The sequence below is a fragment of the Homarus americanus genome, unplaced genomic scaffold, assembly GCF_018991925.1.
Source record: "Homarus americanus isolate GMGI-L3 unplaced genomic scaffold, GMGI_Hamer_2.0 scaffold45562, whole genome shotgun sequence".
NCBI classification, from domain to species: Eukaryota; Metazoa; Arthropoda; class Malacostraca; order Decapoda; family Nephropidae; genus Homarus; species Homarus americanus.
Genome location: NW_024744839.1, coordinates 34,800 through 60,507, shown reverse-complemented (window position 1 = coordinate 60,507; position 25,708 = coordinate 34,800). Strand labels below are relative to the sequence as shown.

The window sequence follows — 25,708 nt, the reverse complement described above, 5'->3', positions numbered from 1 at the left end:
CATTAAAACTCTTTCTGGCAGATTATTCCAAGAGTTCACAACTCACTCCAAAAAAATTGTTAGCTTTACAATTTTCTGTACTTGTGGCTGGCTGTAGTCTTAGGCTGTGACCTATTGTGGGTCAGGATACCTCTAGCTCAGGGTATGAACAGTTGACAGAGTAATGCCCTTTGAGGCACTTATAAACTTATATCAAGCACCCTTACCCGTCTATAGTATAAGCTAGGTAACTGCAGGTATTCTAATCACTCTTGATACCTGATGTGCTGTTATTCCCTTTCCATCAATTTAATATCTCTATTTCCTGAAAGAGTCATCGTTATGTACACAATGTCCCCAGGAACATCACTTTTGCATGCAGCCTGGATGCTGTCCGTGTTGGGCACGGTGGGGGTTGTGTGGGCCAGTGTCCCACTGGTCACCCCCACCGTAGGTCATACCTGGCCCCGCCCCCAGATGAGCGAAACCCAGGACACCTACATGGTCATCAGGCCTGACACTTTCAAGTAAGTCTCCTTGGTGTGTGATAGAGGGAGGGGGGAGACTACAAACATAGACACGAACCTAACCAAATCCAAGCTTGACAAACCTTTGTAAACCAAACCTAACCTATCCCCCCAAAAATTACCATAACCCAACCTAACCTAACCAATTCCAAGCTAAAGTACCCTTACCCAAGTAACCCTAACCCAAGGACCCTGAACTCCTGCAGTAATTAACAGTACAGTAGCACAGTAGTTAAGTTGTTCATTATTTTGCCTACATTGTTTTATACCTTGATCTACTTACAGTAAACGTTGCAAATGTTATCCACGAACAATATTTACTGTAACCATTTCTCATACTGTACAGTCATCCCTGCACAACCACGGTTTTAAGTATCCACTTTTTACATATCATCAGTTTTTCTTACCCTGGTAAAGTTTTGGTATTATTGTATTTCTGCACCCATCATTCCTACCCCTAATCTATTATCATATTCGAATAAGACGTCTAGTTATAAGATAATTTTCTTCTATTACATTACCGTCGCAAATGTATAATAACAGAGATAGCGTATCCAAAATTTTCTCTATTTTCTTCCATTAATCTTCCGCCATTATCGCCTACCTCACCTCCCACACTGCGGGTCTCCTTCATAAATCATCACGCGCATGCGTTCCAGTATACGTCACGTGGCCAATCAGAAGCATTTTTTTTTTGCAACCAATTAAAATGATGTGGTTTAATTCGCAGTATTTTTGGCCCAATCAAATTCGATTTTTATTTAGGGTCTCAAATTTCGAAATTCAAATTCATTTCTGACCATGAAGTCTGCGATGGGTGTCACTTCAATTATATGGAGCTGATAGCGAGTTTTTTGGGAAAAAAAAGAAGAAACTATAGCATTTTTTCGATCTCATGGTATTCTCCCGACCTCAGTAAAGTGTAAAGTGCAAGAACGAATGTAAATTTCGTCAAGGCCAATATAGATGGCATTGTGGTAACTCGAACGACGAACGGAACCAGGCCAATAAGGCAAGAAATAAGTGATTCCATCATATGGTGAGAGTCAATTAGGTTAGGTCAGGTCGGGTCAGGTCAGGTCAGGTTTATGTTTTTCTAGTGTTTTTTTGTATTTTGTATTCGCTTAGCCATTATTATTTTTCGGAAAATGTCCCACCAAAAAAAAAAAAAAAAAAACGGCCAATTTCCAACGGAAATGAAGGTCATAAGTTGTGTGACTCATAACCGATCTAAACACACATAAATACAATAGAAAAATATATTTTTGACTTTCTAACAGAGTTGGGTGCACTTATACAAATTTACCAACGTTTTAAGTAACCATGGATTTTCACTGTGAAGCCATGTAGCGAGCAAGGAGGATTTAATCTGCCCATCTCGGTGAAATGCACAGACGAATAATAAGCTTAGGGCGTTTCCCTGATCTGCACGATACTCTGTTTTCATGTCTATTAGCCTCTACTAGAAGATTAACTGTGAGTATTAGCATTCTACCAGTCCTGCCCTAGCCTAGCCCAACCTGCCTTGTCTTTATCACAAAGACCGTTGTATCGTAAACATACCAGTTAGACCACTCTCGATTTTGTTTTAAACTAATATCGTAGTTTTATTCATTTTTTGCCCTGAGAAATGGCTTCAAAGCATAAATCTAGTAATGAGACTAGTAACAGAGGCCAAGAAAAGTGTATGTGTGGGGGTGGGTGGAGTGGTCAGGGTGTACATGGCATGGAGTACCATTACTATAGGTAGGCAGTGTCCCAGCAGGCTGCATCAAGACCAGGTGATTGTTCCAGGCATCATTACTGCTGCCAGTCTGTGTTCCAGGCAGTGATATCCCACCGGTTATCACCTAATGTCCTACAATCCTAGGCATGGATACTGTATTTGGTATTCCACCTGGCAGAGTTGTAAAAAGTAATGGACTTTGTTACTTAAGTAAAAGTATTGTTACATTGGCAAAATATTACTCAAGTAAAGGTAAAAGCATCCAAAGTTGAATGTACAGTATTAAAGTAGAAGCAAAAAAAGTATCTCATTTATAAAGTACTGTACTCAAGTACTGAAAGTAAAAGTAACAACAAAATTATTAATTGTCTCAAATATTAAAATAAATCCACAGTAATTAAAAAAACTGGTTAACTAATGATAAAAATAAAAGACACATAGTATTACACATGTTTATTTGCAAATTTTTCTATTGATATTAATCAATAACTGATTCTCAAAATTATGGCTGTCCAATCAGGATCTTTTTGGCCTAAATATAAGCCCCGTATCATCTACCGAAAGATAATTCGCTCAGCCGTTCATCTCCCTACAGTTCATTACAGGGATAGTGAACGGGCTAAAAATATATCTAACCAACACTATGATCACTTTCTTTCTTATCCACACAAGTATTTTCAACGTGGACTTATGGTCCGCAGACATAATGTTGTCTTTGCTTGTATTATGTTAGGATACGGACCTATCTGGCAAGTATCTGAGGTGGGGTATGACCTGCACTTCTCTTCCTGTAAACTCTGTAATTATCCCAATGCTAACACCCTTCAACGCTATTGCCTTGACTGTCCCACTGTCAGGGATCTCCTACCACAGGACGAGTCACTAAGCACTATACTGTACTGTATGTCACCAGCTACTTATTCGTAATAATTTAAATTAAATTCTTGTGTGCTACCTTCACTTTGGTGGGCACAGACCTTAACCCATTGTCCTTGAAGCATATCAATATTGTCTCCATATCACAAGTCATAGTGTGTCCTGTGAGACACGAGTACCCATGGATTAGTGTCTGACTGCATGGTCTTGTGACTTGGCTTGTCGCCCCCTGGGATGCAATAAATTAATTAAATAATAAATAATAAGCCCAGCATGACTAAGCAGATGCTCACAAGCAGCAGATGCAGGTAAAAAGGTGTTAAGCATGAGAGATAAGTCACATAATGTCAGGAAAGACCTCAATAGCTCCATTCCTTCCTCTGGGCATGCCAAGTAGCTATCAAGCTCCTTCAGTTGAGTTTTTGGATGATTGTTGCCTCCACAGTGACTGAGTCTGACTAAGACTTAACATGAACTATCCCTCTAATTGGGGTGTGGCTGTGGTGTTGTCACTTTTCGATTCTAATTGATAAATACTGAATTTTTTGCACCCATAACATCTGGCGGGTGCTGGGGGGCAGTGGTACGTACTTACCGTAGTTAATTAAGAAAAATTTTAAATACACTGAGTCTCACACATATATAGTATATAGATACAAGCTTTATATATAAAGTGGAATTATGTACAGCATTTTGGAATATTAGACCAACTGACTGACGTTTAACGAGAAAAACCAATTCCCCGAAGGAAAGGTGGGAAGAAAAGAAGGGATTTGATGGGGGAGCAGAGGATAAGAGGGTAGGCTAGGTGAGGTGGGTGGTCAAGGTGCTAATGAACACAAGAAGGTCACAGGGAAAGTCCACTGTCATGGCCATTGGCTACTGCCACCTGACCTGACCTGATGTCACCTCATCTCACAAGTCCTCTAGGTATGTGACCGTATGGTGTCTTCCCACACCGTACTGGTGCCTTCACAGCCCCACCCACACCATACCTCCATCCACACAACTCGTTTACTGTGGTTAACGATTAATTAATTAATTAATTAATTAGTTTGCATGTGACAAGTAATGATTTTTTTCAATTTTGTTGGAGTAAAAGTATTAGAAAACTATACTTTAGTAAAAGTAAAAGTACGAAAAAAATTTAGCACTTTTTAAACAGTAAATACCCAAAAATGTTACTTGAGTATAGTAGTCAAGTAAGTTTATTTAGTTACTTTACAACTGTCACCTGGTAACATCTATGTAACTACTAGTTGTGAAATGTCAGGTAATCCCATCTGCTAGTCACCCTGTACTGTACTAGTCAGTTTTTTCCTCGAGTCTTGAAAGAGTGTAGGCCCTACACTGTAGGGAACAGATTAGCGGACCCCTCGTAAACTTATTTACAAAGTCATTAGACACCGGAGTTGTGCCAGACTTGTGGAAACAGGCAAATGTAGTACCCTTATTCAAAAAGGGAGACAGAGCATCAGCGTCAAATTACCGGCCGATCAGTTTGACGTCAGTAGTGGGGAAATTTCTTGAATCAATTATAGCAGATAGCATCCAATCGCATCTAGAGAAAAGCAAATTAATCTACGACTCTCAACATGGGTTTACAAAGGGAAAATCTTGTCTAACAAATCTGCTGACGTTTTTTAGGAAAGTCTTCGAGGTAGTAGATAATGACGAAAATTACGATGTTATTTACTTAGACTTTAGCAAAGCATTTGACAGAGTACCGCATCAGAGGCTTCTGAGAAAAATTAAGGCTCATGGTATCGAGGGGAAAGTTTTAAATTGGATAAAATCATGGCTCACCGATAGAACGCAGAGGGTCAGCGTAGATGGTGTTAAATCTGAGTGGGGCCGTGTAACCAGTGGAGTTCTCCAGGGGTCAGTACTAGGCCCACTCTTGTTCATAATCTATATAAACGATCTGGATACTGGGATCAGCAGTGACATAAGCAAGTTTGCGGATGACACCAAAATAGGGCGGCAGATTAATTCAGGGCAGGATGCAAATGCATTACAGGAGGATCTAAATAAACTGCAGGGGTGGTCTGAAAAATGGCAAATGAAATTCAACACCAGCAAGAGCAGCGTACTTAATATTGGAAGAACAAATACTGATAATGTATACAGCCTTAACAACATCAACCTAGAGAAGTCGACTTGTGAAAGAGACCTAGGGGTACTTGTGAGCCCGGACCTACGGCCTAGAAAACAGTGCGTTAATGTTTGAAATAAGGCAAACAGAGTATTGGGTTTTATATCTAGAAGTGTAAGTAACAAGAGTGCAGAGGTCTTATTGCAACTATATCTTGCGCTAGTCAGGCCGCACCTCGATTATGCGGTTCAGTTCTGGTGCCCTTATTATAGAATGGATAAAATTCACTAGAGTCGGTGCAGCGAAGAACGACAAAAATGATTCCAGGACTTAGAAACCTTCCATATCAAGATAGGTTAAAGAAACATAACTTGCATTCCCTAGAAAGACGAAGAGTGCGGGGAGATATGATAGAAGTATTTAAGTGGGTGAAAGGAATCAATAAAGGGGATATAGATAAAGTTCTTATAATATCCGAGCAGGATAGGACTCGGAGCAACGGATTCAAGTTGGATAAGTTTAGGTTTAGGAGGGAGATAGGAAGGAACTGGTTCACAAATAGGGTGGTGGACGAGTGGAACAAGCTTAACAACTTTGTAGTAAGTGCGGGAACTCTGGAAAGTTTCAAAAGGAGGCTAGATAGATTCATGGATGATAGAGAGTGGTAGTAACTCTCGACAGGAGCTGCCATGCACAGGCCAACCGGCCTATTGCAGACTCCTTATTTTCTTATGTTCTTATGTTCCATCCAGCTGGCACCTTGTAATCTTTGTTTGTACAGTACAGTACAGGGTAGTTGTTTCTGAGTACACTTAATGTTCACACAAACACTATCTGGCTTTTCTATTTACAGTATTTACCAAAATATATATTCGCTCACAATTATTATTAATTATTATAATTATTATTAACTGATTTTAGGCAACCGTCCTTTTTCAAGAGAATGTAGGAGGTATACAGTAAACCTCCCGCAATTCAAAATACCCGTATTGTAATAGGAGGTTTAGCCCTTACGAATTCTGAGGGACAACTTCTTAGGGAAAAAACAAACAAAATAACAGTAATTTTCCGTTATCTACCCCAATAAAAATTTTAATGTTTCTAAACACAGTACCATATTTAGGGGGGTTATCAGACATAATGGCTCAAACACTAGGCAATAATTGAAAAACAAGTGGAAAAAGCTTATGCGGTAGACTGTAGACCCTGACTGACTGTCAAGGTCAGACACACGTATACAGTACTGTACTGTAGTTGCTTACACTGAGGCGGGCGGTCACATCCCATGGCGACATGTGCATCTTCTTTACTCATACTATTTGTAAATGTCTTATAATTTGAAATTTTACCAAATATTATGAAAACTGTAATATAAGTACAGTACTGTATACAGTATAACGTAATATTTTCAAATGTCTCTCATATTTCAAAAATTTGCCAAATATTAAAAAACTTATAACTTATATTTCGTAACAGCAAATCATTATGAATCACGAGTGATTTCGAAATAGGGGTGTACAAATTATGGGGGTTTTACTGTAATTTACAGAGCTCCTTTAACAAGTTTGTCACATATGAGATACAGAGGTTAATTCCACTGAGGCCTGGGCATTTGGTGATGACCTGTACAAATCACAGGTGTGTGGAGGGCATAGGAATGTCATCAGCAGGTGAGAAGGAAGTGATAAGGCATGCTTAGTTGACTATCTTTTACACGGTCAGCGTCAGGGAAGACTGTGACGTAGTGTGTGGACACAAACTTCCGTTATTTTTTATAATTTTATTCTTTCATTATTGCTTTTTTTTATTTACAATTTTAAGTTTTAATGTTAGTATGCAGTTAAAGAGGAAAATAAATCAAGTTTTTGAAGTACGTACTGTATTACATGTATTTATTTTACTTTAAAGTGAATACAGTATACTGTATTATAGGACTCAGGGCATGTCTCTCTTGGGGTCTGATAATTTAATCTAACCCCTTATTACCCATAGGGCCAACCCCTTTCCAACCACAGTTTTGCCAGCCATGGGTTTTTCAGGAACCTAACCCATGTAGTTGGAGAGGAAGACTGTACAGTATTAAATGTAAGTGGAACAAAGTAATTAATTATAAAGTACTATACAGTATTGGTAATTTGCAGGTGCACAGGGACTTCTGGGGTCACCTTGTATAGCATCACTCCAAGCATAGACAGTGTCCTTGTGTTATCGGTAAGATTGGTTCTTGTGTCTTTGTCAGGTTCAGCACTGTAGGTCATGACTGTGACATCCTGCAAAATGCTCTCAAGAGGTACTCCAAGATCATGTTTACCTCCTCCCACCTCTCCAAGGTATTTAATGTAAGGTTTTCTGCTTATGAACTTATTAGGTAAAATAGGTAAATAAGATATTTCCCTACACTTATGTAACGCTTTGAAGTATGAGAAACTTTACTCACACTTAGCAGGATACATATATTAACACTTCATAACTCTTTGTTTGTTTTGTTTTTCCACTATTTTACCTCCTTAATGTAAAGAGACTCCATTACTTTTCTTTCCATTGACCTTCCCCTTTTCCCCTACAGCAAGAAGAACCAACCATGGCGTAAGGATAATGACTTCAAAGGGTACCTGGACTCTGTGAAGGTCAACCTCCTGACACCCTGTGAGGACTATCCCTATCAAGACATGGATGAGCACTACGAAATCAAGGTCAGAGTGGATAAGATTGATGTAATGGCATGACTAACTCTAGACTGTTTTCTAGGGCAGTTAGGAATTAGATGGGATTATTTTTTTGATGGGCGGACATTTTGTCACCAGACAATTCATCACTGGTTTATTGAATACATTTTTACATTTACTAAATTTAGATAATAATGTCTTTATTTTGGAGGTGATGAAACCATGGTTAGGTTAGGTTTATATTGAACTGGTGACGAATTATCTTGGTACTATTTTTGAAGTGGGTGTATGAATGTACCTTGATCATTTTCTGATTGCATTGGGCTTACTGTACTGTGGCTCTCTTGTAAAAATCAGTAGGAGAAAAGCTTTGGCTATTCATTAGGCCAGGGTGGAGTCAATCTGAGTCAAAATGCAAATTAAGTGTTGAGTCATGTTGGGTCATGGTCAGTGTTGAGTTATACATTACTGAGTGTCTTCAGATGAGTAATGGGTCAACTTGAGTTATTTATAGGTACTAGGTCATTCTTCAGGTTGGATTTGAATCAGTTGAGGCTGGGACTTTACTGAATCATTCTTAAGATGAGAATGGGAACTGTTACTTACGTCTTGTTTGGTTTTTCTTGCCATCGACAGCTTAGGTCATTACGGCCGAGTTATGGATCATTTTGGTGGTGAGGTAACATTGGGCAGTTCCTCAAGTAATCATGATTCATTCTCTCTGTCAGAATACTGTATGTCATTCTTACAATGCAGAATCATGGTGGATTATGTTAAAGGCCATGGTGAGTGAAACATCACATTGAAAGACATTATTGATTAAACTGGGAACGTGCACAAGTTAATCAGAGGTAAGGAGACTACGGCAGTGAGAGGTGAAGTCTAAAAAATTGTCGAACATGTTTTAGAATCCATGCTCTATGTCTTCCTCCATGCTTTGGTTATTATAGAGACTGTGTGTGTGTGTGTGTGACCAATTGTACAATAAAAAGTAAGTCAATGCAGTGTTTTTCACTGAATATTGATAAATAAAGTATACAGTCAACCCTCACTTTACGCGGTCCCACATTCCGCGTTTCCGTTCTAGCGGTGCCCTTGGAACTGGGATGCTCATTCCGCGGTGCGTGTACCCCTTTACATGAAGTGTCCGGCTCGGCACTATTTTAAATTCGCCCCCCACCACCTGCTCCTCCTCCGCCTATGGCCAAGCAGCAGCAGTAAGGTTACTCAGTGCATGTCTGTTGCGTCCTTCCTGACGTCATATAATGATGTCCGGACTGTAATTGGCCATGCATCCCTACCTCCCTCCGCTTCCCCTGGCTAGTGGTTTAAAAGTAATATGACGTGTCCCACCTGGGAGGGAGGGAAGGAAAAAGACGACGTTTGACCCAGCACGCCTTAAATTTCATCCTCAGGCCACACCGTGTAATACGTTACATCCATTGTTCTGTAAAATGGCTTCCGCCGGACCACCCCGCTCCCAGAAAACCTTTTCCTTGCCTCGACCCAGCCGCCTAAGCCCAGAAGACGACGTTTCATAAGCTATGAGGTAGAGGCTAAGATCATCCAAGGTTTGAAAGAACCAAAGACAAGTTGAGTTTAGCACTGCATAGCATGGGTGAACGAATCTACGATCCGGACGATAAAAAGGATGCAGCCAAGATAAAGGGCACATGAAGATCACAAAGTCTACAAATTCTTCTTTATGATCGAAAATATTTTTACAACCAGGTGCTTCTCAAGACGGAAAAATTACTTGTGAGCTACTTGGTGCGTCGGTAGCGATGGAACGACCAGCAGTCGACCGCAGCTCTGTTAAGGAGTATGCGTGAACTTCCTTATGCTACAGTGTCACGAAAGATGGGAATTGAGAGCTTTAAACCGTAACACTTCCTCTGGGTGGTTACCAGAGGTTTTAAGATGCTGGAACAAGATCACCAATATAAACGGTGGTGGTGAAAGAAGCTAAACGCTGACCGTGCTTTCTGACGAGGAATTTCCTCCGTTTTTGCGTGAAGTTATGGAGGAAGGACAGTACCGACGACCAGGTGTTTAACATGGACGAATCTGGTCATTTTGGAAAAAGCTACCTTCCAAGACCTTCGTTTGTGAAGAATGCCAGCAAGATTCAGGGGCCGGAAGAAGATGCAGAAGGAGCGCATCACCAATCCTGTTTACCCACCAATGCCTCCGGTGCCTGCTAGCTCCAAGTTGCTCGGTGATCCACAGCCCGCAAGCCCTTACGCCTACAAGAGCATAGGCACTTGGCTTGAAAGCTAAATGTCACTGGCTGACTGCGTAAGGCATGGATGTTCTCTCTACTGTCCCTCTCCTGGTTTGATGACTGTTTCGTTTCCCGATGGCAAGAAAATTCGCGAGCAACAGAATGTGCCATTAAGATTTTTATTTGCTGCTGGACAACGCGCAGGACACTCACTTCTGTTGAATCATCTTTAACGTAAAGTGGTCTTCCTTCCTCCCAACACTACGTCTATATTACAGCCCATGGACAGAGTTAATCTGTAATGTAAAAGCTGCATTCTCAACAAAAAAAATTCCAGCTCTGAACGACTACACCAACAGGGAAGAGTTCGTAACCTGAGTGACACCGCCACTACGATACTTAAGAGCGAAGACGGATCAACGGTTGGCAGGAGCAAAATACTTTTCAAGTAATTCTGGAGAATATTTAACATCAAGAAAGCTGTGGACTTCTTGGTGAGCATAGGATCAACTGTCTGTAGCAACTGTTCGTCACGCATGGAGACATATGTTACCAAGGCATTTCCGAGGCGTAAGGCAGAGTCAATCTGTGACTGGTGAGAGTTCAGACTGTTGCAGTAGCAGTGGACCTTGCCAGAGAAGCTGCGCTAGTGTTACAGCTGCAGGCTTCTCCGAGACCACCAGCGGAGCATCCTGGAGGTGATAAGGGACTGATGTGACTACCGACGAGATGGTAGATGAGTATTGACGTCAGTGAAGAGGCAGGTGGTGCGTCATCCCAAGAAGAACACCGCTTATCCCATAGTAATGTTAGGGGTGCCGCCAGTGTGTGGAAAATCAAGCTCCTCCTTTCCGACGACCGTAAGCGCAAACCGTTGTGAAATCTTCACTACCCAGCTGTTGCAGACTATGGAGCCCTAACTGGGTTTATCACGACCTTATAAGCACCACAGCCGTCAGCAGAAAGCATAACAAGGGTTCTTAGCGCAGCCACCATTGACCCAAGCCAGTGATAATAACCCAGGGGTAGAGACAGTGAAGATGACTTTGAGGGATTTGTCAGAGGCCTGACAAGTGTGGATGACAGTGATGGTGACTCACCTGAGGGCTGATAGCCTGCCCTCTGCCTCAGAACCAGCCTCCATCCCATTATGCCATTGTCTCTTCTACTACGTGGCGTCGTTCCAGCCCTAACTGATTTTCCCTAACCTAACCTTTATTTTCCTAACCAACCTTTATTTTCCCTAACCCTAACTTATAACTTCTATATTTACTTGTTTGTGCATACCATCAAAGTTAAGATAAAACTTTTACTACAACATAGTTGTGTGTTGTCAAAAAGTGAGTTTGAAATTCGGCCGGTCTCTATTTCAATTAATCCCAAATGTTATATTTGTTCACTTTACGCGTTTCTCACTTTCTCCGCATACTATACAGTATTGACACCAGATGTTTACTTAATATTCTCCATCAGATTGACAGTCCTGATGCACCAAGGGAAGGCACTATCATCTCTCAGAGTATCTGGGGTATCCTGAGGGGGCTGGAAACCTTTTCCCAGCTCTTGGTACCTGATGCTTCAGCTTTCAATGTCAACTCCACACAGATCATGGACTTTCCCAGATTTGCCTTCAGGTGGGTGCTGAGGAACTCTTGCTCTTTTAAAATGTAAGAAATATTATATACAGGTACACCACCGATTTTCCGGATTATCCGTTTTGCCGGACCAACCGAGGTCACGTAATAATAATTCAACAATACACCTCCAACCCTCTAATTCAGGGCCGGCGCTACCCACTAGGCGAACAAATTCAGGGCAAACTTGGATAAAATTAAAAATGAAGGGAAAACTGTGGTGGACACTGTGGTGGAGCCGTGGAGGGTCGGAGCAGGATGTTAGAAGGGTGGGGGGGGTTGAAGGGAGGCGAGGTAGGTAGACGGTAGCCGACTGTGCTAATATTATTCGTTAACCCTCCGGAGAATAACCCGGGTCCTTATCTTTGGCGGCCTGGAGAACTGTCGAGCAGTGACCTGAAGGCTGACATCTGAGAACCCTTCTCCCAACCCCACCATCCCTCCTTACTGCCACTTACTGCCAGGGCGGCCAGCCCCCCTTCCCTGTCTTTGTCGGGATGAGGCAAGGTTACCTGACCTCTGAAGTTTACGTCAAGGATTTATTGACTTAATGTAATAACAATAATTGGTTATTTGCATGGGTGAAGTAATAAAGCCACAAGATGAAAACAATGTAGTCATGGGTTACTGTACCTACATTAGCTTATCAAAACTTTCAAGGGGGCGCACATCTAAAGGCTTGCCTAGGGCGCCAAATCATCTTGCACCGGCCCTGCTCTAATTATACACCTCCTGTGTCTCAAAAGCACTCTGGACTGCTAGAAACTTAAATTAAACAAATACTAAATGTAAATTAAATGTGAAAAAGGTATAATTTTGAGCAACACTTTTACTGTACACACTTTGTAATCAAATGTACTACACTAAAGGATTAAAACTTTTATGACATAAAAATATGTGATGTTTATACTCAACTTAATCACTGTCTTACAAGGATTCCAATAATGCAACTTAAATTTTACTAAGTCTAGTCAGTGACATTTTATAAGATAAAAACTTTATGCCTAAAACTGCCTTCACCCTGGCTGGGAGGAAGGAGGAGGGGAAGGTGAGGTGTTGACAGCTGTCTGGGAGGGGAGATAGGGAGATAACAAAGTGCTTAGTTATCAAATAGGAGTTTAAGTTTTGTGCTTATAAAATGTCACTGAATTGACTTGGCAGAATATAACTTACATTGCTAGAATTCTTTTAAGATAGTGATTAATTTAATTACAAACATCCTATAGTTTGCACTAGACATAAAATTTTTAGTAATTAACTTAATATATTTGAGTACAGGTTTGTCCTAAGGACAATTATTTCTTTTAACTTTTTTTTCTCACAGTACAGTATGTATTTAGGATGGTGTGTGCATGTAAATTAGTAAAAATGAATGAAGAAAGTTACATATCTTTACCTGAACATAAGAGTTGAAAAACTTGTACTCAAATGTACTACACTAAAGGACTAAGCTTTTTATCTCTTGTGCAAAATATGTGATGTTTATACTCAAATTATTCGTTGTCTTGTAAGGATTCCAGCAATGCAATTTATATTCTGTTAAGTATAGTCTGTGACATTTTATAAGATAAAATCTAAGCCTGAAACTACCTTCACCCTGGCTGGGGGAGGGGTGAGGTAAGGTGCTGACACAGCTGGGCGGCAAAGGTTACCAAGTGCGTATTTAACAGTCAAATAGAGGGACTAAGTTTTTCACTTATAAAATGTCAGTGAATTGACTTGGCAGAATGTAACTTACATTGCTGGAATTCATGTAAGATAGTGATTAATTTAGGTACAAACATCCCATAGTTTGCACTAGACATAAAATATTGCAGGGAGGGTTGGAAGTTAAGTGCCCTTGTGGGGTTCAGGATGTTTGGTTCACACTCAGGATGGGATGGAGAAAGGAAACTCACAGTGTGCTCTCATGTATACATGTTGTATTGGATGTACAATGCAACTTGGTGCTGGGAAGGCAGCATGGTTACAAGCGTGATGTAGAGAGAGCTGGTTTGGTGAGGATGCTCAGAGGAGGACCAGCTTGTGGGTCGCCATGCTCTCCGGCGGGAGTGAGGACCGCCAGGCAGGCGGAGGAGGAGGAGGTGTTGCTGGCTGGTTGGTGTTGGTAGAAAGAGCCAGGTCACCACGAGGTCAGGTCTTAAATAGCGGGGGGTAGGCGTGGCTTAGTAGTTGACCCCCGCTCCGTGATGTATGGCGGCGCTGGTTGACCTAGACCACGAGGCATACACTGGGGAACTGGTGGGGTCGGCTACTCAGCGACAAACAGCATTGTAGGGGAGAAATCCACTACACCCTCTCGTAATTTTTTCTGAACTAAAGGAGGTGCCGGACCATCAGTTCCCGGAAAATCAATGGTGCACCTGTACTAGTTTCTCTACTATAGGTATTTCAGACTTCATAATTAAAAGAGAAAGAAAAAACCAAGAGATGATAGCGATGTTCCATCTGCATACTCTATAGTTAAGGAATTTCAGAAGTTTTCACCCCATATCTAGAGCAGTTGAATTTGAGATTTAGAGCAACAAAATTAATTACTGTATTTCCTTTAGGAACATGATCTTACTGATATTGTATAAACAATGATCATTTATGATGACCAGAGTTTCCCTTATGTTAGTGATGCCTTCCCAGATCTTAGGTAGGTGTAAGCATGTTTTGCTCTGTTTAGGTTGGTGCTTGCACAAGTGTGCCCAAAGTGCCTTTGCATATTTGCGATTGCACTTGTGCTCAAATGAGCACTTGTGCTTGAACAGTAAATGTGTGTTTTCCTGCATTTGTACGTCTCTGTTTTCACATGAACAGTTCCAGTCAAAAGTAATCATCCACTCCACCACCTAACCCCTGCGCCTGGCCTGGTCTTTACAGCACAGTAAGTTGCGTGGGGAGAGGGAATGGTCGAATTAGGCCAGGGATGTTTGTGGGGGGGGAGGAGAGACAGGAGGTTACATGGTGAAAGTCATGCCCCTTCTCTCTTCTGTTGTCATATCAGGGTTTTCCCTACGGAAGCCAGGGGGCGCTGGGGGTGGGAGGACAAGAGGTTACTGGTGGTGAACAAGTCATGCCCCCTCCTCTCTTATGTTGTCATATCAGGGGTTTTCCCAAACGGAAGCCAGACGCCTTATCGACCCCAATGGCACATTACCTGCAAAAAGCTCACTTGCATTCCTCCCCAGAATCTCAAGTAAACGCAAAGATAACCAAGGGAAAAGGTGTGCTGTAGCGGGCGGGTCGTGTTGCGTCTCTGTAACAAAGCGTGTTCGGCATTCGGGCCTTCGATGTAGAGCGGCAGAAATTGGACTGTGATTACATAAGTTCGTCAAGATCGTCTTAGTGAGGTGAAAGTGTAAATCGATGTAGGACTTTTCATGCTAGACACGATTGTATTTATGAAAACTCAATTTCCACCGAGTTGGAGGTACAGCCAGGGTCACAGGCCTATAACCACACAATCACTGCCACATGACAAAGCTTTTATTTTATTTTATTTTTTAGGGTGTTGTGGTCACGGCTGTGATAAAGGCCAACCAGGGAGTGTAGTACTGTGCCTTCAGTTAAATCAGTTCATAGTTGTCATCAGTGAATGCAGAAGAGACTATAAATAACTTAAAGTGAATACATATTGGCAATCGAGCTGGTAAGGACAACTGCCAGCCTATTCGTGTCATAGGTGCCACAGAGACTTTAAATTATATTTTGTTTGTGTGCTTTCTCAAGGACTGAAACTGTGTTTATAATACACCACTCACAGGGAGATACAGTGTACACAGTGATAGTTCATAGTGTCATCAGTGACCGCTGAAGTTGTAAATAACTTAAAGTGAGCGCTCACTAGCAAGCAAGCTGGAAAGGCACCGTGCCAGCTGAAACCAAGTCGTGTCATAGGTGCCACAGAGACTTTAAATTTTATGTTGATTGTGTGCTTTCTCAAGGACTGAAACTGTGCCTACAATACACCATTCACAGGGAGATACAGTGTACGCAGTCACAGACGACAACTCTATAGGCAACAGAGAGTAGCTAAGTACTTTTTCTCTCTTTATTTTTATTGAAATAGGTGTAGATTTATACACAGTCTGCACCCCCCCCCCCACAACAACAACAACCATGAGTTTGATATGTGATTACTGCAGGGAGACGTCGGATATGGAGGATACAGGCCTAACTAATGCAACGTTTAGGAAGTTACTAACTGCCGTAAAGCATGATGGCTGTTGCTGGTATTGCTCTGGCTGCATAGTCAAGGTGAATGAAGCGATTGCAATCCATAAGGGAACGAGTTCTCTAGGGACGAAAATAGATGAAGCAGGAGCCCTGCTGGTTGACAAACTGGAGCAAGTTGGAAAAGAGATCCTTGCTAAGACTGAGGAAGTAGCTAATAGAATGGAGGTGGTTGCTAAGAGGAGTTATGCTGACGTATTAGGAGGGCCACGGGGGGGGGCGGAGAGTAATGCAGAATCAGTACAGGTTCTACAGCAGATTGGGACTTTGAAAAAGTGTGTCGAAGAAATGAAAATTAACGCACCTACTGTTAGGGGAGAGGAGGAACACCAGGAACGGATCCAGCGCAGGAACAATGTAATAGTTTTTGGAGTCCCAGAGAGCCAGGCAGAGGGAACTGTGAGTAAGGAAACACACGACAAGGTGCTGTTTCAAAATATTTGCACAGAGGTTCTGAAGATTCCAGCAACCCCTCAGGATGTGAGGAGGCTGGGACAAAAGCAGGGGGCTAAGCCTCGCCCCCTCAGGATCACTCTAGGGAGTGAGGAGGAGAAATGGCAAGTTATTCGGCAGGCAAAAAACTTAGCAAGGAGCGAGGCATTTCGGGATATATTTATTCACCCAGACCGCACGGTAATGCAGAGGGAACAGCACAAGAAGCTCCTGCAGGACTTGAAGCAGAAGAGGGAGGAGTCGAGGAGGAACGGGGACAGGTGCACATGGGTTATACTCAGGGGGAGGGTAGTGGAAACAAGTGTGCCGACACAGGGCCAGGGGGCAGCAGTGCACCCTCCACCCACTCAACCCCCCACCCGGTAGGCGGCACCAGCTCAGCCTACCGGACAGGAGGGAACGAGCGCCGTGTAAACAATGACATTTTTAACCACACCCTGCAAAATACAGTGTACTTAGCAAATGCTGCAGCTTCTGAGAATGTGGGTGGAGCGGGTTTATTACTAAGAGCAGAGACGTTACCGAGAACAAATTCTGGCTTGAATGTCATTTACACTAATACTGACACGTTCCTTGATAAGAGAGAGGAGTTTGAAACACTACTAAGAGTACACCAACCAGATATTGTAGGAGTTGTAGAACTGTTGTACAAGAACAGGAGAATCGACCCAGAGGAATGTGAGTTCAGCATTGCTGGATATGACTCATTTACGAACCTAACTCAAGAATCCTGCAGGAGGGGTGTGGTTATCTACGCTAGGCAAGACCTTAGAGCCAGCCAGGCGAGGGTACAGGGAGAGGATGTTTTTGAAGAGTCCAAGTGGTGTAAAATTAAACTAAAAGGAAGGGACTTACTTATCGTCGGGTGTATCTACAGATCCCCAAACTGTGGCCCACTAAATCAAAGGAACTTAAGAACCTTAATAAACAATGCGGCGATGCTCAACCCCAGCCACCTCCTTATCATGGGGGACTTTAACTATGACGACATCGACTGGAGAAACGAGTCCACCCCGAATGACTTGAATAATCCTGCTACTCTTTTTGTAGAAACTCTGAGAGATAATTTTCTGTTCCAACATGTGAGAGACCCGACACATTACAGAGGGGAGCAAACACCCAAGCCACTTGACCTCATCATAACAAACGAGGAGGGTATGGTGGCCAAACTGGAACACCTTGGCCCAGTTGGCACCAGTCACCATACAGTGTTGTCATTCACATTTAACTGTTACCTAGTTCAAGATAAGGCCAGGCCAAGGTGCAAATATTACAAGGGAAATTACAATGGGATGAGGGAAGAGATGAGGGGTATCAACTGGCCTGACTTATTAAGGTACAAGAACGCAGACACTACGCTGAATATCATAACTAGTAAAATGACTCATTTGATCGATAAATATATACCCAAGACCAAACCCAGTGCTTCTAGGAATACGAGGGGATCCCTACACATGAACCATGCGGCGGTCGACAAAATTAAGAAGAAAAACCAGAAATTCAAGACGTGGGTTGGGTCAAACGATGAGCAAGACAGGAGGATGTATGCAAGAGCCAGAAACCAAGCAAAGATAGAGTGTAGGAGGGCTGAAAAGGAGTTCCAGAGGCTGGTTGCACGCGAGGTCAAGTCAAACCCAAAGGCGTTTTACCGCTATGCAAAGTCGAAATTGAAAACGCGAGTAGGAGTATCAGACCTGAGGCTTGAAGATGGTAGTTACGCAGATTCTGACCAGGATAAAGCTGAGGCATTGAACAGCTTCTTTTCCTCAGCGTTCACAAGAGAGGATGCAACTAACCTTCCTGCGTTTGAGGACAGACAGTTCGACACAGCACTGACCCACATTGTGTTCACAGAAGAGGGTATTAGAAATAAACTGTCCAGGCTAAAGGTCCATAAGAGTCCCGGACCTGACATGGTGCATCCTAGAGTGCTAAGAGAGCTGTGCAACGAGCTTGCAGAGCCCCTGAAGATTCTGTTTTGTAAATGCCTGGATGAACAAATGGTCCCCAGTGAATGGAAAGTGGCTTATGTGAGTCCTATCTTCAAGAAGGGCGATAGTCACTCCACGAACAACTATAGACCGGTGAGCCTGACCAGCATAATATGTAAAGTACTTGAGAGAATTATCAGAGATGCCGCGATGGAATATCTACTACGAAACAACCTTGTAAAAGATTGCCAACACGGTTTTATGCCGGGGCGCTCTTGCTTGACACAATTGCTCAAGGTATTGGATATTTGGACCCATATTCTAGAACGGGGTGGTAATATCGACAATATTTACCTAGATTTTGCCAAGGCTTTCGACAGTGTACCCCACGAAAGGCTGAAAATCACACTGGAAGGTACGGAATTCGGGGAAATGTCCTAGCGTGGATAGAAGACTTTCTACATGACCGCAAGCAATGTGTGGTGATTAATGGCACGAAATCGTCATCTGTACCTGTAACAAGTGGGGTACCGCAGGGTAGTATATTGGGCGCTATTTGTTTGTTTGTTTGTTTGTTTCATAAATGACACCTGACGTTGTACCTCCTCCAACACAAATGTTTGCCGATGATGGCAAGTTATTTCGGGAAATTAAGAACAAGCGGACTGTGAAGAGCTGCAGAGGACCTCTGGGCTCCAGGAATGGTCGAAGAAGTAGCTGCTGAGATTCAATGTCTGGTGTAGAGGATGCACCTGGGGCGTACCAACGGTAAGGAGGCGTATCATATGTCCCAACAGGATGAAGAAAATGCACTAGTTGAGACTGTGTGTGAGAGGACCTAGGTGTGTATGTTGACAATGAGCTGAAGTTCTCAGGCCATTGTGAAGAAGGAATGAAATCAGGCAAAATAAATTATTGGGTCTTATAAGACGGTCCGTCCCTCGTGACGATCTTCAAAATGAAGTGCTTCCCCATGCAGGTACTGTCACCCCATCTGGTCCCCGAGATATGCTGAGGACTGTCAGTTGGTTGAAAATGTTCAAAGGAGGGCCACCAAACTGGTGCCTGCACTTCGGCACCTCAGCTATCCTGAGATTGGAGCGCCCACAAGACTTGCCTGGCTTATACAGACGGGCAGGGGGACTAGTTGAGGTGTAAAAGCATCTCGGGGGCACTACTCAGTTAGGTGTCGCTTACTTGGAGCTGGCGGACACTCGCCCCCTGAGGAGTCACAGCTCAAGATTAAGGAAGAAGCCATAGGTCAGAAAACCGTGAGGGCAAACTTTTTCGGAGTGAAGTTGTAAACTCTTATGGAACAATCTACCAGAGAGTGTTGTGACAGCACCGAGTGTGAGCTCTTTCAAGAAAGACTTGACCAACACTGGAGCAGGTTCAGGTATTCAGGAGCCGGTGCATGCCCAGTATTTGCCAACAGTGCTGCGTGACAGAGACGTGACCGATCGCCCGGGCGGCTAACGAGCCGATCTTTTGGTGAGAATATAAATGAAAAGAGACGTGACCGATCGCCCAAGCGGCTAACAAGCCGATCAGTGGCGAAGAGGATAAAAGTAAAAGTAAAAATATGACACCTCCCCAGACACCCGCCCTCCTGGTTGGTTGGTTGTTTGGGCATTAGGCCTATCAACTGCCAGGTTTATTAAGGCCGTCAACGTCAAGCTACATCCACCAACCTTAACTTCTTCAATTGTTAAGGATAATTGTAAGACCACATACACTCTCACTACTTATGTGGCCCTTGGCTTGCATCCTCTTACCTTACCCAGGTCCGCCACCTCTAGCTCTCCCACCCTCTTGTGACCCGTCGTGTAGAAAGGCCTTGAGCTAGCGGATGCGGTAGTAGGAGGGGGTGAATGATTTCTTATGTCTGTGACTGTACTGTACTTGCACTAGCGTAGCTGGGGGGGTGGGGGGGTGGGGGGGGCGGTCCGCCCTGGGCGGCACTTTTGGGTCTGCTCATCACCCATATCTGCAGCTACTGGAAACGTTAATCCATCCCTTTGTATCGGCGGCAAGTTAATCCTTGTCGTGTCTGACCTAACACCTGACCCACATCATCACGGCCACGTCATGAGCTACACCCTTGCTATGCGCCCCCCCCTCCCCCCGCCACACACACAACCTGTAGCCTGTTGAGGATTAAGGAAACAACTTCAAACAAGTACGCCAGTGAGCTCATGTGGTGTGGGTCAGGTGTTAGGTCAGACACGACGAGGATTAACTTGCCGCCGATACAAAGGGAAGGATTAACGTCTCCAGTAGCTGCAAAACCATGCAGTCTCGGGTCATATCAGTTCATGTACAGCCGACCAATCCACCAGTTACAAGCAATTCACTTCAGTTCTGCACAAGTCTCCATCGTGACAAGACGAGGGGAGGCTAGACGACTTTTAAGTTCTCTTGTGTTTTCGATCCAGTTATTTACTTCGTTGGAAGACATAAGACTATAAGGTAAGAAATATTAAAGTATTGGTTAAAAAATATTGATGTGACTTTTGCTGCGGTACTGAGATTAAATATTAAGATTTTGTTTCACAGCATTGCGATTTTATACTAAGACACTATCCTCACTGGGGTACAGACGAAAGCCCCCCGACAAAAGCCACCCAGACAAAAGCCCCCCAGACGAAAGCCACCCAGACAAAAGCCCCCTACTTTGATCGGGGTGGCTTTTGTCTGACAACAGTAAGGGCTTTCAAAAGTTTCGGACATAATTAAATAGTTGAGGGTAAAATATACTGTTCTTCTCTGTGGTTAATTATTGGTTAGGTTAGGGTTAGGTTAAGTTAGGTTAGGTTGGGTTAGGTTAGGTTAGGGTTAGGGTTGTCAGACAAAAGCCACCCCGATCAAAGTAGGGGGCTTTTGTCTGGGGGGCTTTTGTCTGGGGGGCTTTTGTCTGGGTGGCTTTCGTCGGGGGGGGGCTTATGTCAGACATCCATTTTCACTGTACTCTGAGTCTGTAATTTTAGATTAAGTTGCTACTTTTTAGTGAGTAATGGAATAAACTATGCCAAAGAAATTTGCAATGATCTGGGGATAGTCATGGAGCGTCAGCATCGACCCAAAAAGAAGAAACAAATGTTTGGTGAAGGATCACGAGATGCTGAATTGTCATACGACATTGAATTGAGGAGAGAAATGTTTTCTTCGCTGGACAGAGTGATCCAAGAAATAACTTTGAGATTTCAACAGCTTCATGAACTTGCTGAGAAATATGCCTTCCTTACCCCATTGAATCTTTTGGATAATAAATATGAGTGTCAAATAGATCACGATCACGACGACATTGATAAAGAGGAGTTCCTCGTTGAGAGAAAAAGACTTCAGCATTTTGTTGCTGTTGCTGCTATAACTATTACAGACAGAATACAGACGTGGAAAGAAGGCCCCCTTGAACTTTTGCAGTTTATTCAAAAGTATAACCTTGGGAACTCGGTTCCAAATATAGTAATAATGCTGAGGATTTTCCTCACAATTGCTGTTAGTGTTGCTACCTGTGAGAGGAGTTTTTCGAAACTAAAACTGATCAAGAATTACTTAAGATCTACTATGAGCACCTTGCGGTTGAGAAATCTTGCCATACTGTCTATAGAGCGACAATTGACAGATGAAATAGTTTTTGACAATGTCATTGAAGAATTTGCCAACAAAAAACAAGAAAAGTTACTTTGTAGAAAGTTGTAGTTTTCATTTCAGAAATAAAGATGGTCCTAATTTTTTACACTTTTTTACTTTTTTCCCTATCCTATATGTCGTTTTTGCTTTTTGTTTAACTGTTACTTATAAAGTTTAAGTATGTTTGGTGTGTATTTAAAGCATACTATATTTGAGTATGTGAAAGTACAGTAATATTATAATGGTACACAAACTATTTAATATATATATATATATATATATATATATATATATATATATATATATATATATATATATATATATATATATATATATATATATATATATATATATATATATATATATATATAAGAGTGAGTCACTGTGCAATATGTATTTTTTGGGGACCGAGGGGGGCGGCAAACTCAAGGGCCGCCCCGGGCGGCACACACTCTAGCTACGCCACTGTGTACTTGCATACAGGGGGCCACCCAAGTTCGCGGATTTTTATATCGCAGTCCTCTTTTATTCGTGGATGACACCCTGGATGTACCCAAGAATGTCTTTGGGTAGTTTTAAAGTTGCTGGCATTTTTGCGGCTGGGACAGAGAGCCATTTGTTCTAGAGACAGTAATCTCCTTTACCTGTATTATAAATACAGTATGTGTGTGTGTAGACACACATACACACACACAAAACACATACAAATAAATAATAATTGGAAAATATTCTCACAAATAATCAGAAAAAAAATTATTTGAAAAATGTAAGTCTATCCTCAAGTCCGTGCTTTATTACTTTATTAAGAGAGCACGGACTTGAGGGTAGACTCACAATTTTAATAAATTTGCTTCTGATTATTTGTGAGAGTATTTTCCCATTATTATTTATTTGTATGTGTTTTGTGTGTGTGTGTGTGTGTGTCTACACACACACACATGTACAATACGTACAGGTAAAAGAAATAATTGTTCTAAGAGCAAACATATAAAGAGAATACTGTATACATTTCTTTGTACACAAGTAAAAAAATGTACACCCCCCCCCCCCCCCACGGTCTGCAAATGTTATTCGCGGCCATTTTGAGAACCTACCACCCCACCTGCGAATTTGGGGGGCCCCATGTATATGCATCTGTGCTTAAGTATGTGTTTTGTTTATATGGGTAAGTAGTTATGTATGCTTATTTGTTGATGTTTACTTGATCATTTTTTTGTATTTGAAAGCCATTCTGCTTATTACAATTTTCTTTGGATAAATCAGACAGTTTCTGTTTCCTGCAATTCATTTTATATCTCAAGTGCACAAGCACAATTATACAGTATCTGGTTCTTGTGATGATATGACTTAACTGAAGTTTATTTCTTATATTTTTGGTCTACCTTGTGTCTCATCAGTCCTCACTTATACTAAGAAGACCAAGGAGTGTTACAATGGTTTTATCTTCCCACAGCAACATGGGTTCCTACAGTCCAAGCCATGTGTACAGAGCAAAAGACGTGAGTGCGGTGGTCGAGTACGCCAGGTTGAGAGGCATCCGTGTTCTGCCTGAATTTGATACTCCAGGTCAGCTGAAGGAAATTGTCAACGTTATGGGTGTACAGTACTTGTGTTTAACGCTTGATGAGGCTCATTTCTGGGATGTGTTTACCCAAGATATTTGCTCTTTATCATTTGTTAGCACTTAATACATTTTATTTTATATGGTGCTGAACAATAGTTATCTGTTTACATTTTATTGAAGTTTCTCCCAATGTTTCACTCCTTTTGCAGGTCACACAGAGTCCTGGGGTCCTGGTCAGCCTGGTCTTCTCACTCCATGCTATAAGTAAGTCCAGAAAAAGTGGTCTGTTAGTATAGGGCACCAGGGTTTTTATCATTACAGCAGAGGAATTTGAGGGAAATACTGTGCAGTTGAGACATTGATGGGTCTACACTCTCCATAAAGGCATGATGCATATGGTGTGTGCTGTTGAACATTGTAACTTTTTGTGAGTATATAATAGTGACTGATAATTACCTCTATAACAAGATTAGATAAATTGGTTCTATGCTTCCTAGTAGAATGGAGTAGTATGGATACAACTCATCAGCTTCATAATAGCCATAAAATGATGAAGATAATGATGATTAGTCTCCTTTCTTTATTTACCTCTCTTTCTCTCTTTCCTTATTTCTTCTCTTTTTCTTATTTTTCCCTCTTCTTCTCCTCTATATTCCTATATTTCTCCCTTACCTCACCCCTGCCTTGGTCTGTCAGTGTGTCATTTTGTTTTTGTTTATCATTTTACCTCTTCTCAGCTTACTTTAACCTTTTGATCAGTTGGTCTATTCTCTGTTACTTTGTAAAGACCTTTATTATCCATTGTTAGTAGCTGCAGGAGGATACTGGAGTGCCTGGAGGAAACCTGTGATGGTTGGTAGGGTTACACTCTTCTCACATCTGTTGCAGTCTGGGGAATGAACTCAGGACACTGTAGTGAGAGATATATGTGCTACCATTGTCCCAATATGTATAACAAAAAGTAATATGGAAGGTATTGTCTTTACGGCTTGATGCCTTCCGCCAGGTGGCTTTTGTAATACACACTGAAGCCTGGCAGGTGTGTCCCCAAGCATTAGTGGCTTGATGGTATCCTCTAAAGTCTATCCTTGGAACAATCTAATAGTTAATCCTACCACCATATCCTAATCACCCTTAAAAAGGTTTTGCTAACTAGGTATTTTGTTCCTGGTGTGAGCTAAACTAGGATGTCAGGAGAGTTTTATTGAAGTTATTGGTTGGGACCTCACCACACAAACCACCATTGGGAGCCAGTAGGTCAGCATATACAGTACCGATACAGTAATGCCCTCTATTAGCTGATACTACTGTATTTGGCTATGATCTTCCCTTATAGTCCTGACAGTTCTGTTTTGGCCTGAAGTGATTAAGCTTTGTCAATTTAGGGTGGTAATAGGAAAGGTATCCAGTCAATTAAACTTGCTGCAAATTTGCCTGATGGCAATTGGGACTTCATGTATTCAGGTAATTATGTCTAACCTACACAAGTGTGGAAAATGGTGGTGAACCAGTGAAGATGAGCTTAACGTGAGCAAACACTGTGTTAATAAGACCTTCGGCCCTTTGGGCCAACCATTGTATCATGTTCCCTTTTGACTCTGATGATACTGGGGGAAGGGAAGGGTAATGCAGGTGGACATTTGGGGGGGCCTTATCCGTAGAATAAGAATTCCTCTAGTTAGGTACTTCAGTACTGTATGTCTAATAAGAGTTGCCTAGCTTCAGGCTCTACCATGGAATGAGATTTCAGGATTAATCCTCCATTTATGGCCAAGCATGCAACCTGGCAACTAGGATGCCCTCCACCCTCCTAGGGATTGTTGAAAGTACAGTATGGTAATTTATCATTTCCACCACTTTATCAGGTTACTAACCTTTCAGGCAGTTAGTCTCTTCTTTGTTACAACCTTTATTATCCAGTGTTAATACTGAAGGAAACTAAAGAAAACATGCAATGTTTGGTAGGGTCACACTGGATATTACCCTTCTCATATCTGACCTAGATTGAGGTTTAACCCAGGACATAATAGTGAGAAGCATATGTAGTACAGGTTGTACCTCTCTAGTCCGGCAACCTTGGGACCTGACCGGTGCCGGACCATGGAAATTGCTGGACCATGGAAATTCACCCTTTTCCTGGATAGATAGTGACTTGTGCTTATGCTTGGAAGCACTAGCA

General features: G+C 42.2%; 1 protein-coding gene across 1 annotated transcript in view; it reads left to right on the top strand.

Annotated features, from left to right (window-relative positions):
• LOC121878084 (beta-hexosaminidase subunit alpha-like) overlaps positions 1 to 25,708 on the top strand; it is a 64,734-nt gene that overhangs the window by 21,589 nt on the left and 17,437 nt on the right. Inside the window, exons 2-8 of the mRNA XM_042384076.1 lie at positions 341 to 506; positions 7,443 to 7,533; positions 7,770 to 7,896; positions 11,567 to 11,760; positions 14,318 to 14,368; positions 23,419 to 23,531; positions 23,739 to 23,793. Coding sequence (XP_042240010.1) covers positions 7,460 to 7,533; positions 7,770 to 7,896; positions 11,567 to 11,760; positions 14,318 to 14,368; positions 23,419 to 23,531; positions 23,739 to 23,793 — 614 coding nt within the window. The 5' untranslated portion in view covers positions 341 to 506; positions 7,443 to 7,459. The remainder of the gene's footprint in view (positions 1 to 340; positions 507 to 7,442; positions 7,534 to 7,769; positions 7,897 to 11,566; positions 11,761 to 14,317; positions 14,369 to 23,418; positions 23,532 to 23,738; positions 23,794 to 25,708) is intronic.